This window comes from Battus philenor, unplaced genomic scaffold (assembly GCF_028537555.1).
Source record: "Battus philenor isolate CCGP_79_NKW_IND1 unplaced genomic scaffold, ilBatPhil1.0.hap1 SCAF_19, whole genome shotgun sequence".
NCBI lineage: Eukaryota > Metazoa > Arthropoda > Insecta > Lepidoptera > Papilionidae > Battus > Battus philenor.
This window is the reverse complement of record NW_027181681.1, coordinates 11,607,267-11,623,267: the sequence shown is the minus strand read 5'-3', so window position 1 is coordinate 11,623,267 and position 16,001 is coordinate 11,607,267. Positions and strand designations below refer to the sequence as shown.

Here is a 16,001-nt window from a genome sequence, read left to right as displayed (position 1 = left end):
AATCGTTTGGACTAAATTAGAAGACCAATTTCTATTTCAATCGTATTAAGAATATTGTAAAAGTGACCACATAGAAATCTGTGTTTGTTGTGGCTTTCAATTAGATTAAAGCGTGTTTGGAACCAGTGTAGTGAAGTTGTGGCATAACTTCAATGTTCCAATTTCTACCAAAATTGGAGTTACCTTCCATTCTTACCAGAACTTACATTGGTTATTATAAACGAATAAATACGTGAATTTATAAGAATATCAGATTATCACTTGTTGCATGACACCATTCCCAACAATTAGACGGCAAGTGTAAGGTAAGGATTATGCAATACAAGACCACGACTTTTGGCTTAAGCGAACATCCTCTATGTTAAAGTGGATCGATAATACAGTGCAGGCATCACTATAAATATTGTACCGTGGTATGTAATCGCATCAGTTATTTGATCATCATTGGCATAACAGCTTGTGTGGAAAAATACAATTCGAAATGAAACTGGTAAATCTATTGATTTGTTTATATCGAAGATCCATCGGATCGATATAGCCAACTCTATCTTTTTGTTATTGCAAAATTCCTTTAACATTGATTTTAATATTTATCTAATATATAAAATTTCAATGTCACAATGTTAGTTACCGTACTTCTCCGAAACGGCTTGACCGATTTTTATCAAATTTTATATGCGTATTCAGTAGGTCATAGAATCGGTTACTATCTATTTTCCATATCTCTAAGTGATAAGGGTCCCACCCCCTAATTTTTTATTTTATATTTATCCAAAATTTTTTGTAATTTTTTATGATACAGATATACATACAAAAATACTTACAACTCTAAATTTTCACCCCTCTACGATCAACCCTTATTTTTTATTTGTTAATTAAAAACTTTACGTTTTTTGCAAAGCAACGTTTGCGTTTGCGGGATCAGCTAGTACATAAATATATACACATATATACATACATATGTATATATATATATATATATATATATATATATATATATATACATACATGTATTTTTTTTTACCTTTTGAATTAATTACAACTTCATCATCTTCATCATCATTTCAGCCTGATGATATCCATTTCTGGATATAGATCTACCTCAAAAACTTTCCTATTCCCAATTGAAAGTGGATTGCATCCAAAGACCGTAACAAGGTTTATCCTTAAAGATCTTCCCAGATCCCAGATCCTTAAAGTCCCAGTAGACATCTGTTCTATGCTATGTTGCCTATCCGCTGTCACTTCAACTTACGTTACTTACCTATCTTTTATGTAAGCTAATAATTTTGGAAGCCTTCGTCTTTTTTTTAATTTTTTGGTCTCCGTTATTGGTGCCTCTTGTACTTCCCCTGTATATTGTATATGATATGTTATATTTCATAATTTGTTTTTCACTTAATAATTTTATTTCACCTTCACCTTTTTTCTTCATCATTTTCTCCACATTTTTTTCTTATTAGTCAAATAATCTATCATTCCTTTATGGAAAGGATAATAGGTTATGGAATCGATTTTCCTTTCTTACAACGCCTTCACTTCCAGAATACTACTATATACACTTTCATTTTTATAATTACTTTCAGTTTTTACTTTACATTTTCCTGTTAAATTTTGTTTATTTCTATATTCCGTAGTTTCACAATTTATATCTCATTGTAGTGTTACTCGAGTAGAACTATTTTTTTTAATTGTATCACTTATAACCTTTATGCAATACTTTAAGAAGATGAGGCGTCTTTCTCTGGCGTCTTTTTCTTCGTCTTCTATCTGCATTATGATGTTGCCCTTGTCTATTCTTTCCTGCAACCGAAAACCGTTGTTTTAATTATGTTTATTTTACAGATAATTATCATTGCGACTATTGCTTGCGTACGCGCTGCAAAACTAAACAGGGTTTACCTACCACCTAATTCAGCACGAACATCTGGAGGTTCAGGTGACTTCTTACAAACACCTGTAATTAATCCTGGATCATACAATGGGGTGGCAGGTCAGGATGGTTTCAATACTAAAACCATCGCTACCATTGGAGATAAATACAATACAGATGTTGAATACAACGGTGGACAAAACGATGTAAATGCTTATCAGAATTACGATAGAATCGAAAGACCTCGTGCTGCCTTAGAGAGGAACGCAGCTATTCTTCGTCAGATTAATGAAAATGACGGTGACAGATACTCCTACGCTTTTGAAACCGAAAATGGAATTGTTGCTGAAGAAAATGGGGTTGCGACTGATGGTGTGGAAGCTCAAGGTGGATATTCATATACCGGTGACGATGGACAAGTTTATAGCATCAGGTAAGCATATTTATACCTTATTTCGTTTGATCAATGATTGACTCAGATTTTAGAAACTACACATAACATGTTTAAGTTACTTATAACCTATAAAAAAATAGTACAATAAAAGAAGACTCGACGTGAGTTGTAATCATTGAGCTTTCAAAGCTTTAGTTGATTTAAATTATTAACAAAACACCTACATTTTTTATTAATTTATTTATTTAATACTCTTTATTGTACAGGTTAGGAGCATTTAAATAGTTTCACAATAATATATAAAAAAATACTAAGGGCAGTCTTATCACACAAAGCAATATCTTACAGACAACCATAGTAAGGAAAAGGTTGAAGTACTAATAATGATAATATATAAAGTATTAATAATGGCTAGTTGACGTGTACAAAATATACGTATTTACAAAACGAACATAAACATACACAGATATACATACATAAACATACGTACATATTTACATAACTTATATATTTATAATATAACACATATATATTATAAATATAACACAATAATAAATAAAAACATCTAACTGATTTCGATCGCACTTGCCTCAGAAAAAAACAGAGAAATGGAAAAAGAAATGAATTAACAGATAGATAATCATAGGTCTAGTAAATAGTTCTTAACAATTTTCTTAAAAATAGTTAGTGAGCTAGCACGTTTTATATTCAGCGGTAAATTATTCCACAATCGAACGGCCTGCGTGGTGAAAGATTTGGCCATAAACGAGGAAGAATGCACCGGTATTTTTTACATTTTATACACTACCGTTGTGTTTTTTACACCGATCCCTCTTATGTCGTTGGTATTTATTTCCAGAAGGTAGACTAATTTTGACGTCAATATGAGACGCAATTCATCATGTTGTATAAAAAACGTATTCACGAAGTCTTAAGAAATTCTTTAAGAGCTTTTACCGTATTAAATATCTACTGGTATAGGTCAATTAACTGTTGATTAAACGTAATAAAAATAAATACAATCCGAGTCGTGACTGTTAAGTTTCTGATGTAACACCAAGTTATTACTTAATGTTTTTTTTTAAAACTAATTATCGTCTTTTCATTAGCAATCTATCAATATTGTATAACGTAATGAAGATCTTTTGAAATGTAGTTAGAGATACAACTAAATGAACTCACATATGCGATGGACTATCATCAATTTTTTGTCGATAATTCGTAACGAAATTTTTATTTAACTGTGTCTTTTTTGTTAAATTTAAAGTCCAAATATAAATGCAAAAAAGAATTAAAACACAGATATTAGATAGGCCAGTGATAAAGGAACTTGTGATCATAGGTCTCAGATTCGATTCCCCATGATACAACCTTATATGAGTATAACTCACACTTTGTGCATTAATTATATAGGATTGCCACTGCTCACAACAAGTTTCCAAAGGATCAGCAGCAGCGTCCTTTGCGTACCATAATACCAAACTGCAATCGCCAACCTGCTAAGTGTGGCGATTATGGTATATCCCCCATAGATATTATGGTCTAAATTAATGACGATATGTAACTTCTAAACAAGCCTCAAGGATTCAAAAATACTGTTTTTTTTTTTGTCATCACCAATTTTTTCTTCTGGCAAAATGCAAGTTAATTAAGTTACTCTCATCCAAGAGATGTATGTCAACGACATTATGTCAGCCGATTGAAGCTCACAAAGCAAAGGCTTCATCCAAATTTCGCACAATGATCGTTCTTACTCTGACCACATCAGGCGACTTCTCGCGAACTTTAAGTCGTCAGTCCATCTGGCGTGCCAAACCGCCACTAGAGAACTGCAAAAGCGATATAACATACTTAATGTATTGTATGTTATATATGTGTATGTGTATATTAATTTAGGTACACCGGCAGTACACATAAATTAAAATTACATTAAAAGTTCCCGTATAAATAATTGTTCTATTATGTGTTCCTTTATAGGTGACGTTACATTAAAAATTTACTTTATACAACCTTGCAGAAAGATCAGATCGCAGTAATAAAAATGATTGAAAAGAAAAGTGATCGCACGTAAAAGGAAACATCTTGCTTACGACTTTAAACACCAAAAGAGATCTTAAATATCTAATAGATTCAGGTGTTACTTTGTAGAAGTCCATTTTAAGTAAGAAAAGGACTAATATATAGCTACTTCCGCTATGTAGCAGTTGTCGTGCAATGAAGTGCACAGCCCGCCAGTCCGCTGATAAATGCGCATGCCAATGACTCTGTGTTTGGCACTAATTGGTGTAATATGACTCCTGAGGATGCCCCGGGGAGGGGTGACACATGTTGAGTGAATTAGCGGTGGTAGTTGTGTAATTCGCATTGGTGCAAATGGCAGGCGGTGCACTTTATTGCAGACTACTGCTACATAGCGGAAGTAGCTATATATTCTTTTTCTTACAAAAGAGATCTTAATTTGAAAGTGTTTGCCTCCGCTCAATATTCTTCAAGGCTATGTGCTTAAAAGTACTTAATTAAAATTAAAAATCTGTTATAGATACAATGAATTATTTAAATGGTTTTTAAAGACTTCACCGCGAAAGATATTTATTGACTGTACATTCGTGAGATTGAACATAATACAAAGATATAATGTACTGATTATTTTCTTTCAGATACACAGCTGGTCAGAACGGTTTTATCCCTGAAGGTGATCATTTACCAACACCCCCACCAATCCCAGAAGAGATCCTGATGGCCTTAGAGCAGAATGCAAGAGACGAGGCCGCCGGCATATATGATGATGGTAATTTATATTTTGAACATAGGTCATTACATTTCACTTTTTAGTTACACGTGTAGATATGCTTCTAGAAAAAGTTTTATGTGTCTATTAACTATTATATATATTATATAAGGATAAGTGATACAGGTAACCTGGTATACATTTAAAGGCCCATACCGAGGCTTTTTAATAAAGCCTACCATTAAGTTCATAAGAGTAAATGCTATCAATGCTCTATCAGCCTAAATCATCCGTGAAGTTGTAATTGATAAATAGCAAATAGCGTTTCTCTTCAACTCGAAGTGCCAAATCAAATGCCGGACATAATATGTTATATTTGCTTAAGTTAAGCGGGGTGATTAAATATGGTGCACATATTTGCAATAGCCCTGTTTAAAGTTATCATCTGTTAGATTATTTTTTTGGATTGTATTATATCAGATTAATAACTTCTGGAAATACAAAGTCTGTAGGGAAAGATAATAAAAATTGTATTATTATATCTGAAAGCATTTATTTTTAGGCAGGGTGTAACATATATTAATTGTTAAAAAATAAGCTAGACGATCACCTCTTTAAATGTTTTAAATCTATAAATGAGTAAATTTAATCGCAGTTAAAAATTATTTCACTCTGTATATGTTACAGGTTCTTATAACGAAAATAAATATACTAACGGAGGCAGCGGATACGTGAGTTCAGGCTTTAGCGGAAACGGAAATCAAGTTGAAAAACTGAACGATGACGACAGTGTGGTCGTTAATTCCGCTATTAACGGATTCGATCAACAATCGAACCTTCGCAACGGTAACTTGAGAAACCAAGGTAGAATTAACAAAGTATATCTGCCGCCCTCTTCGACAAGTTCCTCGAATAACGAAGGTTCCAGATTTTCCAGCAAGAGCCGTCAATCGAGTTTCAATCCTAGAACTGGTTATAACTACTAATAAACGACTTTGAATGTATTTATTAATAAATTGATTATCTGAATAATATTTTTCATTTAATAAATCATTTTAATATTTTCTCTCCATTTTGACTAAGATCAAAGTGTAGTATCCATTCTCTTCAGTATATTATCTGAAAGTTTATGTGATATTAAATTGATATTTGTAAAACTTAACTTTATTTTTATTGGAGATAAACAGTAACAAAAGGCAGTAAGAAAGTACTAACTTAAAAGCTTAGACATATAAAATTAGTTACAATTGTTACCTTATAACTATCTCAATGAGAACAAAAACAACAATATATTCAGGGCCCACTACCTTCCCGTCCACTCCCTTGGCCTGGCATTCTAGTGTCAACCGGGGTCGGTCCAAAAGAAACATTATGTTTACAATAATTATAATAAATAAAAAATGGAGATAATCCATAGTGTGTTTACAAGGCACCGTAAAAATTAACTGTACCAAAGTTTCGACTGCAATAAGTATCTAATTCACTTATAATAAACGGATTCAGATTTTTTTTATTCTAGACTACCATTTAATAAACTCAAAACGCATATTAAAAGTAAATTGACGTAAAGTGCTTATTATTCTAAAAACTAATATTTAAATGACAGAAATCCTTGGCAGTTACGTTGCTAGATTATTTTTTTATTTAGGCTATATATTATATGATCGCATGGGTCAGTCATCTATCATAGGGCTACCACAGCAGGACAAATAGTTAACAATGATTATTTTAATACATAGTAATCCTAATTGTAATATTTTTGAAAACAATGAACCCCGAGTAGATCTGTAATAAATCCATTAAGAATAACACATATATTTATACTTATTAAAATTATATGAGAACATCCGACCAATGTACATTTGTAATAACAAATCTAATTACAATATAAATATATCGTAATTTAAGTCGTGAAGAATTAATTCGTAAGTATCTTTTTCAATATAAATATGGCATTGAGAATAACAAACACAGCGCCACCTGTGTAAATTAAATCAATAATTATTAAATAGGTAATATATTGTAAGAAATGTTTTTAAGTAAATATAATTTCATATAAACTCTTCCAGTATAACGCATTCAAACGACGTAATGTTAAAATGTATTTAAATTTTTTTAAACTGATTTTTTTTACTTTAAAAAATATAAAAGTAAATATAAATATTTGAAACATTGATGATTATTAAGCTTAAAATAAAAAAAAATATTTAAGATTATTTCCGTATGTAATTTAAACAAAATAAAAATGTTATACGCCCGAACAGGGACTTGAACCCTGGACCCTTGGATTAAAAGTCCAATGCTCTACCGACTGAGCTATCCGGGCTGTATTTAACTTTTACTAAAAATGACATCAAGAGGGCAGTGATAGTCCCGAAGTATGAATAGAAACAGTTGCGGATTCGATTTCCAGAATCTGTATAATTCACACTTTATATTAATTATATAAAATTCCCACTGCTGACAAAGGATGGGCAGCAGTATCCACTACCTACCTTAAAACTATACTGCGATCGCCAACTCACCTGCCATGCGTTGTGATTATGATATATACTCCACAGATTTCTTTTAGATAGGCCTTGCAATGAGCGTTTATAGGTTAAAACAACAAAAATAGCATTAACTTTGGTGTGCGTCGATTGGACAATACTAACAATTTTACGTACACCATCCTGTCATATGTTTTCACAAAATGGCGGCAACTTAATAAATACGTTTGCTACGAAATAATGTGAAACTGTAACGATTTTAATCTACCATTGCTGACTTTATTACAAATTGTGCAAGTTTGACGACTATTATAAAAAAGGTGTCTCGCCCGAACAGGGACTTGAACCCTGGACCCTTGGATTAAAAGTCCAATGCTCTACCGACTGAGCTATCCGGGCAATGGAAATTTTTAGCAAAATAGACATCTATTTTTATTACATACTCGATATCCTTCGATAGACTATTATCAAAAGTTATTGATTTGTCTTATTCCAATAGAAAAAATAATAAATTTTAAATTAATTAAAATAATGATCAAATGTTAAATAAGTAAATTAATTTTTGATCGATTATATTTAAATCAAAAATCAAAATTAGATTTTGGTTTTTGATTGAACTGAAATTGAGATGAACTGTCAAATACGTAAAATCTATGTTTTATGAAATGTATGTAGTTACTGCACAATAAACTGTTTAGAACCTTCTTCAAAACATTAGTTAAGTTATAAAAAATTATTAAAATAGGTAAAGTCATTCGGAAGGCGTATTCATAGCGTAAACACGATAAACAGGGACACTTTTTTATATAATACTGCTGGTTTTGTTACTAATCTATATTTAATTTAAATATTTTGTTAGTTTTGTCGGAAATATAAAAACACATAAAAGTTCATTGCTATTTTCATATATATGACTTATAGATAAGTGTGAATGAGGTCATACTATATTACAAAACAGAATAGATATAAAAATATTCATATATACGAGTACATATGAATATTTTATGTGAATATGGGATCGGATCGGAGTGTGAAGGTAGCGTATCTGGAAAAACCGAGGGGTAGAAGACCAGTGGTTAGACCCAGGTATCGCTGGATCGATCGCGTTGAGGCAGACTTGCGCGAATTGAATGTCAACCAATGGCAGACGATGGCGCAAGATAGAGGAAAGTGGAAGGCCCTCGCTTCGGAGGCCAAGACCCACTTTGGATCACTGAGCCAGCGGAGTAAGTAAGTAAGTATATATACATAGGTAATAGCTATTAAAACTTAAAAGGGGTATATATAACTCCTTAGGACCCACGCCGTTCGCAGACAATCGACTACGGTAACCACCGGAAGAAACCAATGCTGCGCTATCGTCTCAAACTCTTTCATAAAGCAGCCATGGAAGCAGAGATAGAGATGATTGACTAGACAGTCTAATTCAAGAGTGCGAAGCTCTGATGTATAAGAAGGATGGAGAATACAGATTTTATGTAGACTACTGAATACATTGCATGTAATTAATGACCACCTTCTGTACTCCGGACAGACGTTTGAAATTAAGCATTGTGTGCAGCTCTACTGCAGGGCGATACTCTTCATGAAAAGAGACCCATCGCGTACGCGAGTGGAATTCTCACATAGGTAGAGAACTTCTCGTCAGAACATGTTTTGTTACTGGTTGTAAGTTTGTTAACACGTTCACTGCGGGCCCAATTTTGAAGAACTTTTAGCTGGTGCGGCTGAGGTCGAATCAGCCTCAAGCTGAACTTCCTAGTAGTGCGGTTGAGGCCTTTTCTGCCTCGTGTTCATCAATATTTTTTTACAATATTGAGTCAATGCTTCGCAGACATAAAGAAAGCTATATTTGTCTTTGTCATACCTCACACGGTTGAGTGTAAACAGCCGCCGCACTAGAGAGAAAACACGAGTTTTACGCGCCGCACCAGTGCAAAGTCTACCATGAGGCTGAATCGACCTCAAGCCGCAGTGAACGTGTTAATTAAAGGTAGGTTTTAAATAAAAGTTAATGTGTTGAGGGGAGCACAGAATTTTTTTCATTTTAAATTAAGACACGTTTAACATTTTTTATCTCATAGCTGGAGAATGGGTTTGGAATTCATCAAGTAGAACTAGTGTAGTTTGTTACAAATACATCTTTAGAGTTCACATCTATGAAGACTTTTTTAACATGATTTTTTTAATGTTTCACAAGCGTTTGGGGTGGCTTTTGGCGATGTTCTAGAATAAGAAAACAATGCTCATCAAACACCCACTATTGTGTCCAATGTATACAATATCGGAATATATATATACAATCATAAGTCATAGCACCTACAGTTTTCCGATAGGACAGGTTGGAATTGGCTTGTGTCTCGCGTCTTCTATACTTTTACAATTCTGGCTGAAATAAATTATAGCAAAAAAAATATATATATATATATATATATATATAAATATATCTTCTTTTTTGCTGGGAAAGATCAGGTAGCGTGGCCGAGCGGTCTAAGGCGCTGGTTTAAGGCACCAGTCTCTTCGGAGGCGTGGGTTCGAATCCCACCGCTGCCAATGTTCTTTTATCGTTTACATCAGATACTTAACCGTAGAGGTAGTTAAATGTTGGCATTTTTCTGAGCGAGTATGGAATTCATTTATTGAAATTCTGAACAAGTTCATTATTTACTATTTTTGCAGTCTAATTAATATAAGTGTGCTATTTTTTAGAATGTTATCTACTGTTAAGTTTCTTATGGTTTATTATTCCCATAAAAATAAATGCTCATAAAATTTTTGAAAGATCTATCTAACACAGGATACAAAAAAAAAAAACATACTACACATGCCAACTCTAGACGACTCGAAGGCATCGTACAATGTACTTCGAGTACAGTATAATGACACTTTTCGTATAATTATGAAACATACTCAGATATTTCAGCGCCAAGGGCATGTTTGCAGACGCCAGGGTTTCCGAGTACTGCGCAATTTTAAGATGTCGAGCAGCTAGAACATGGGACAAGCTACGCAATATTAAGAATGAAATTTTAACTGTGATCGAGCATGATTTGTACGCCAGTGGTTTCTATTACTATTGGATACACATACACAAGTGTACGAATGGCAAAATAAACACTTCTATTAAAAAAAATATCTTCAGTAAGTTTTTATATTAAGCTACTGTTTTTAAAATTAGTGTTATAGTTAAACTAGCTGATCCCGCAAACGTTGTTTTGCAAAAAAAAATTAATTAACAAATAAAAAATAACGGTTTATCGTAGAGGGGTAAAAATTTAGGGTTGTATGTATTTTTGTATGCTGTATGATAAATAAATAAAAAAATAAAAATTCGTCAAAACATTAAAAAAAAAATTTTAAGGGTGAACAACCCTTATCACTTAGGGATATGGAAAATAGATAGTAGCCGATTCTCAGACCTGCTGAATACGAATATAAAATTTGGTAAAAATCGGTCGAGCCGTTTCGGAGGAGTTCAAGTTCGAACACCGTGACACGAGAATTTTATATATCATATATACATATTATATATTATTATATAATATATATAGATTATATGACATAATAATCCATAACTAATGTAGCCTTTAAGTAAATTTTGTTACTAACTTACTTATATTCCATGGACTCACTAGATTGTGAAAAAAAAAATATGATATTTGTTAACACATATTTCGTTTTAGAACCCAAAACACACATGACAAAACATGATACTATTCAAACTTTACTGGTATAAGAATACACAGATTAAAAAATATAACTCTATTGTTTGGGAGCTAGCAAGCTGCGACTGCCGAAATACATGCGGATGTTTTATAGGGAGAGCAATCTGTGACATGCTGCATGCGACTATTTTAATCCTTCTTTGCATGATAATGGTTTTTTTACTATTTTCGTGTTATATTTTTACACTAGAATTTTTTAGATTATTTTTCCCTTACATACTCGTATCAATTACGCCAGCCTGATTTATTTTACATAAAATGCAATGAAGGTTTAAAAGTTATTTTTGACTTAGATTTTTTGTTGAGTCATTTCAATATACATCCAAACATCGATCAGTATTGACTAAGTATCTTAGAGAACTGTCACCAATTATTCAACAATTAAAGAAAGCGAAGTAACGTAAATATGTAATTTTTTTAATATTTAAATTCGGTACACACGTAGCTGTACAATCTATACAGTTTGCATTAAAACCTTTTTGATAAATCTAAAATTGAAAAAAATTACAAAAGGAACCCGTTAAATATCAAAGCAAAATTTATAAAAATAAAAAGCTATCGTACATATGATCGTACATATGATTTTCGGCTGCCGCTCAGCACATACAAGCCTTATATATAATAATATAGTATATTTTTTGTTTTCAATAAATATAGTTTCTGTTAAAAAGTTTGTAATAACTTTTTTCGTAAGTTTTAAATATGTGTTTAAATGTTGTTCGAGAAAAATTCAAAATTTTGAGTACTAGTTCAAATTAAAAGGAGTTTTTCGTCACGTCTGCTATAGGATCCTTTTCTCTTTTTCGCGTTGTATCTCTCACTGTTGGAGATCGTGATTCTTTATCTCTGATTTTTCAAAATTTGTTTTTTTTTCTGTATCTCGCGTGCTATTATGATCTGTGTCGGTCGGCAGTGTGAATTGCTCTAGTTTTAGAATATTCATTTAGTATATGCATTTGTCAATTGATATTTGATTTAAAAACAATATTTGGGAGAGATTGTATACCGGCCCGGATAGCTCAGTCGGTAGAGCATTGGACTTTTAATCCAAGGGTCCAGGGTTCAAGTCCCTGTCCGGGCGAGACATATTTTTTGTCAATAATGAAATTTGTATATTGTCATTGTGAAGCCGTTATTTCGCTATTAGCTAACAGGCTTATATTAAAAGCGATTTACTTGGTAACAGTTGATACAGATGTATTAATTTATTTTTGTTGTACGTGAATATTTTCCAACATCTTTTCTGCTACGCACTGCCTAACACTTTCTAAAATTCATAACATATGAAGTTTAAAATCTAAATTGTTTAACACATGTCCAGTCCCACTTTCGAATTGCCCCCTTAACAATGAAATTGTCTCTATGTGGGATGTGAGCAACATGGGTAAACTCTGCTCTACCAAGATTATTATTGCTATTTTAATAAATAATCGATTTTAATTTTATAAGGAGTGAATACATAGCTTTTTTGCTGACGCTTGGGATCTCAAAGCCCCTTTCTTTCCCACTTGCTTTCCCGAGCATGGTATCGCTGCATGTTCTGAGGAGAAGTTCTCTACCTATGTGAGAATTCCCCTCGCGTACACGATGGGTCTCTTTTCATGTAGAGTATCGCCCTGCAGTAGAACCGCACACAATGCTTAATTTCAAACGTCTGTCTGGAGTACAGAAGATGGTCATTAATTACATGCCATGCATTCTGTACTCAACATAAGATCTGTATTCTCCATCCTTCTTTTACATCAGAGCTTTGCACTCTTGAATTAGACTGTCAAGTCAATCATCTCTATCTCTGCTTCCATGGCTGCTTTATGGAAGGGTTTGAGACGATAGCGCAGCATTGGTTTCTTCGGGTGGTTACCGCAGTCGAATGTCTCCGAACAGCTTGGGTCCTAAGGAGTTATATATTCACCCCTTTTAAGTTTTTATAGCTATTACCTATATGTATATATAAATATTTCTCTATCTATTCTGTTTTGTAACATAGTATGACCTCATTCACACTTATCTATAAGTCATATATATGAAAATAGCAATGAACTTTTATGTGTCTTTATATTTTCGACAAAACTAACAAAATATTTGAATTAAATATAGATTAGTAACAAAACCAGCAGTATTATATATAAAAAAGAATCCCTGTTTACTGTGGTCACCCTACTAACACGCCTTGCGAATGACTTTATCTATTTTAATAATTTTTATAACTTACCTAATGTTTTGAAAAAGGTTCTAAACAGTATATTGTGCAGTAACTACATACATTTCATAAAACATAGATTGTTTGTATTTGACAGTTTAACTTAGCGCGTTTGATCGTTCGCACGCTGATCAAATCTAAAACCAAAATCCAATTTTGATTTTTGATTTAAATATAATCGATCAAAAATAAATTTACTTATTTTACATTTGATCATTACATAACTTAATATAAAATTTATTATTTTTTCTATTGGAATAAGACAAATCAATAACTTTTGATAATAGTCTATCGAAGGATATCGAGTATGTAAATAAAAATAGATGTCTATTTTGCTAAAAATTTCCATTGCCCGGATAGCTCAGTCGGTAGAGCATTGGACTTTTAATCCAAGGGTCCAGGGTTCAAGTCCCTGTTCGGGCGAGATTCCTTTTTAGAATAGTCGTTAAACTTACACAATTTCTATAAGTAATATAATAATATAAATATGAAGTATAAAATAACGACTGGTTGGTTCAAATCGTTTCACATTATTTCGTACTAAACGTATTTATTAAGCTGCCGCCATTTTGTGAAAACATATGACAGGATGGTGTACGTAAAATTGTTAGTATTGTCCAATCGACGCACACCAAAGTTAATGCTATTTTTGTTGTTTCAACCCACAGACGCCCATAGCAAGTTCACTCCAAAAGAAATCTGTGGAGTATGTACCATAATCACAACGCATGGCAGGTGAATTGGCGATCGCAGTATAGTTTTAAGGTAGGTAGCGGACGCTGCTGCCCATCCTCTGGAAACTTGTTTGTGGGCAGTGGCAATTCTATATAATTAATGCAAAGTGTGAATTATACAAGGAATCGAACCCGCAACCTATGATCACAAGTCTCATTTTTCACTTCTGGGCAACCACTGTTCATTTGATGTTATGTTTAATAAAAGTTAAATACAGCCCGGATAGCTCAGTCGGTAGAGCATTGGACTTTTAATCCAAGGGTCCAGGGTTCAAGTCCCTGTCCGGGCGGAAGCAACTTTTTGGACTAAGAAAGTAACCATATATAACATTCATATGTAATACTGTGTTACTTATTCTTCCAAACTGAATTTTATCCTCTTCAAACAACTGCCCTTTCGGTAAAACGCAATTTTGCCGACGCTTTTTCCAATCTTCGGACTTTCAGGCCTATCGATTCGATTTTTATTTCCACAATCTTGTCAAAACGACGTCCCAGCGTTGCCCTTTTGAATTTTCTAAATAGCCAGGAGTTGCACATAGCCAAATCAGACCAATACGGTGGTTAAGGAACGGTACGTGTCGAGTTTTTAGAAAAAAAAGTTGCGAAGAACCAATGCTGTATGACATCGACAAATTAATACACAAAACATTCTTCAAAATGATTTGGCCGAGGCAAATGATATTCCAACTATCAGCAAGTTCTCTTATTGTCAATAGACGATTGCCAACCTCCAAATGTTAGACTTTTTGGACGTCGTCCTTGACGGTTTGAAAATTTTACCTTAATTTTTGATCACATATACATGTGATAAACCATTACAGTTTCTCCAAGTTAACATGCATAATTTGTTGTCCCGTTGCTTTCTTATAGAATAAGTAGTTAAAAGTGACATTTTCTAGAATGATAACATTACTTATTGAAGTAATGATTAGAAACAATTATTATTATATCCGTTTAGAGGGCAAGGAAATTCATTTGGATTTTCGACTCAGTTTTTTTCAGTTAAATAATTATGATATTATAAATTAATATCATACAAAATACATGTGTTTAGTAATTTACTATTGACACAATTTTTTTTGCCAGAACAAGGATTGAACCTTGGACCCTTGGATTAAAAGTTCATTGCTTTACTCGCTAAGCTTTCCGGGTCATTAGAGTAAATTATATTCATCATGAATATTAATAAGGCTCTATGATTAAAGCTTTATTGTTCTGATGTGGATACCACGGGCAGGCAAGCGTTATAACGACCAATGAACCTGTCGTCCAAAGACACTGAATGGACACAACTTCCAACCTTTTAAAAAACTATGGAGAGACCTCATTCTAGCACTAAATACTGTACAGCTGGTGTTACAATGATTACTACTATTAATATAATACAATTATTGTATAAGTAAAATCAATAATTTGGTTATTAATGATACAGCCCGGATAGCTCAGTCGGTAGAGCATTGGACTTTTAATCCAAGGGTCCAGGGTTCAAGTCCCTGTTCGGGCGAAAATGTTTTTGTTTAATATATAATCTGTTAATACTGTTATTTGACACCATTGCCTTTCATTATAAAAATAGGTTTGAAAAAAGTCACTTCGCATTTTAAATATGATAATTAGATGCATGTTTTTTTGGACAAAACTCATTTTTATTGACAGAAAGATAATTTAACATTTAGGTCGAAATAAAATGGTACTAACTTAATTTTAAACTTGAAAATACGTTTTACGTTAACAAGTTTATGCATATTAATTTAGCGATGATATTTCTGATTTAATACTAATAATTATATCCCTATAGTAAAGTAAAAGTAACTCAGTTAAAAACCCACCATAAATATTATTTATATTTATGACC

The 16,001-nt window shown here is 32.8% G+C and overlaps 1 protein-coding gene and 7 non-coding genes across 9 annotated transcripts; 6 read left to right on the top strand and 2 right to left on the bottom strand.

Moving 5' to 3' along the window:
- Positions 1-433: 433 nt before the first annotated feature.
- Positions 434-5,983, top strand: LOC137921500 (pupal cuticle protein 27-like). 2 transcript variants are annotated; one of them, XM_068764276.1, is made up of 4 exons: positions 434-490; positions 1,846-2,306; positions 4,925-5,055; positions 5,683-5,983. In XM_068764276.1, exons 1-4 carry the CDS (start codon positions 482-484, stop codon positions 5,979-5,981), a joined length of 900 nt encoding a protein of 299 aa, XP_068620377.1. In that variant the 5' UTR covers positions 434-481; the 3' UTR covers positions 5,982-5,983. The 2 variants fall into 2 exon arrangements, with proteins under 2 accessions (XP_068620377.1, XP_068620376.1); XM_068764275.1 differs by lacking the exon at positions 434-490 and having other exon boundaries at positions 1,831-2,306.
- A 1,265-nt stretch (positions 5,984-7,248) lies between these two features.
- Positions 7,249-7,321, bottom strand: TRNAK-UUU (transfer RNA lysine (anticodon UUU)). The gene has a single exon. It is a non-coding gene; the product is annotated as a tRNA-Lys (tRNA).
- A 489-nt stretch (positions 7,322-7,810) lies between these two features.
- Positions 7,811-7,883, bottom strand: TRNAK-UUU (transfer RNA lysine (anticodon UUU)). Its single transcript has one exon. It is a non-coding gene; the product is annotated as a tRNA-Lys (tRNA).
- A 2,072-nt stretch (positions 7,884-9,955) lies between these two features.
- TRNAL-AAG (transfer RNA leucine (anticodon AAG)) lies at positions 9,956-10,037 on the top strand. Its single transcript has one exon. It is a non-coding gene; the product is annotated as a tRNA-Leu (tRNA).
- A 2,180-nt stretch (positions 10,038-12,217) lies between these two features.
- TRNAK-UUU (transfer RNA lysine (anticodon UUU)) lies at positions 12,218-12,290 on the top strand. The gene has a single exon. It is a non-coding gene; the product is annotated as a tRNA-Lys (tRNA).
- A 1,469-nt stretch (positions 12,291-13,759) lies between these two features.
- TRNAK-UUU (transfer RNA lysine (anticodon UUU)) lies at positions 13,760-13,832 on the top strand. The gene has a single exon. It is a non-coding gene; the product is annotated as a tRNA-Lys (tRNA).
- Positions 13,833-14,360: 528 nt separating this feature from the next.
- On the top strand, positions 14,361-14,433 carry TRNAK-UUU (transfer RNA lysine (anticodon UUU)). The gene has a single exon. It is a non-coding gene; the product is annotated as a tRNA-Lys (tRNA).
- Positions 14,434-15,577: 1,144 nt separating this feature from the next.
- TRNAK-UUU (transfer RNA lysine (anticodon UUU)) lies at positions 15,578-15,650 on the top strand. Its single transcript has one exon. It is a non-coding gene; the product is annotated as a tRNA-Lys (tRNA).
- The last annotated feature ends 351 nt before the right edge of the window (positions 15,651-16,001 follow it).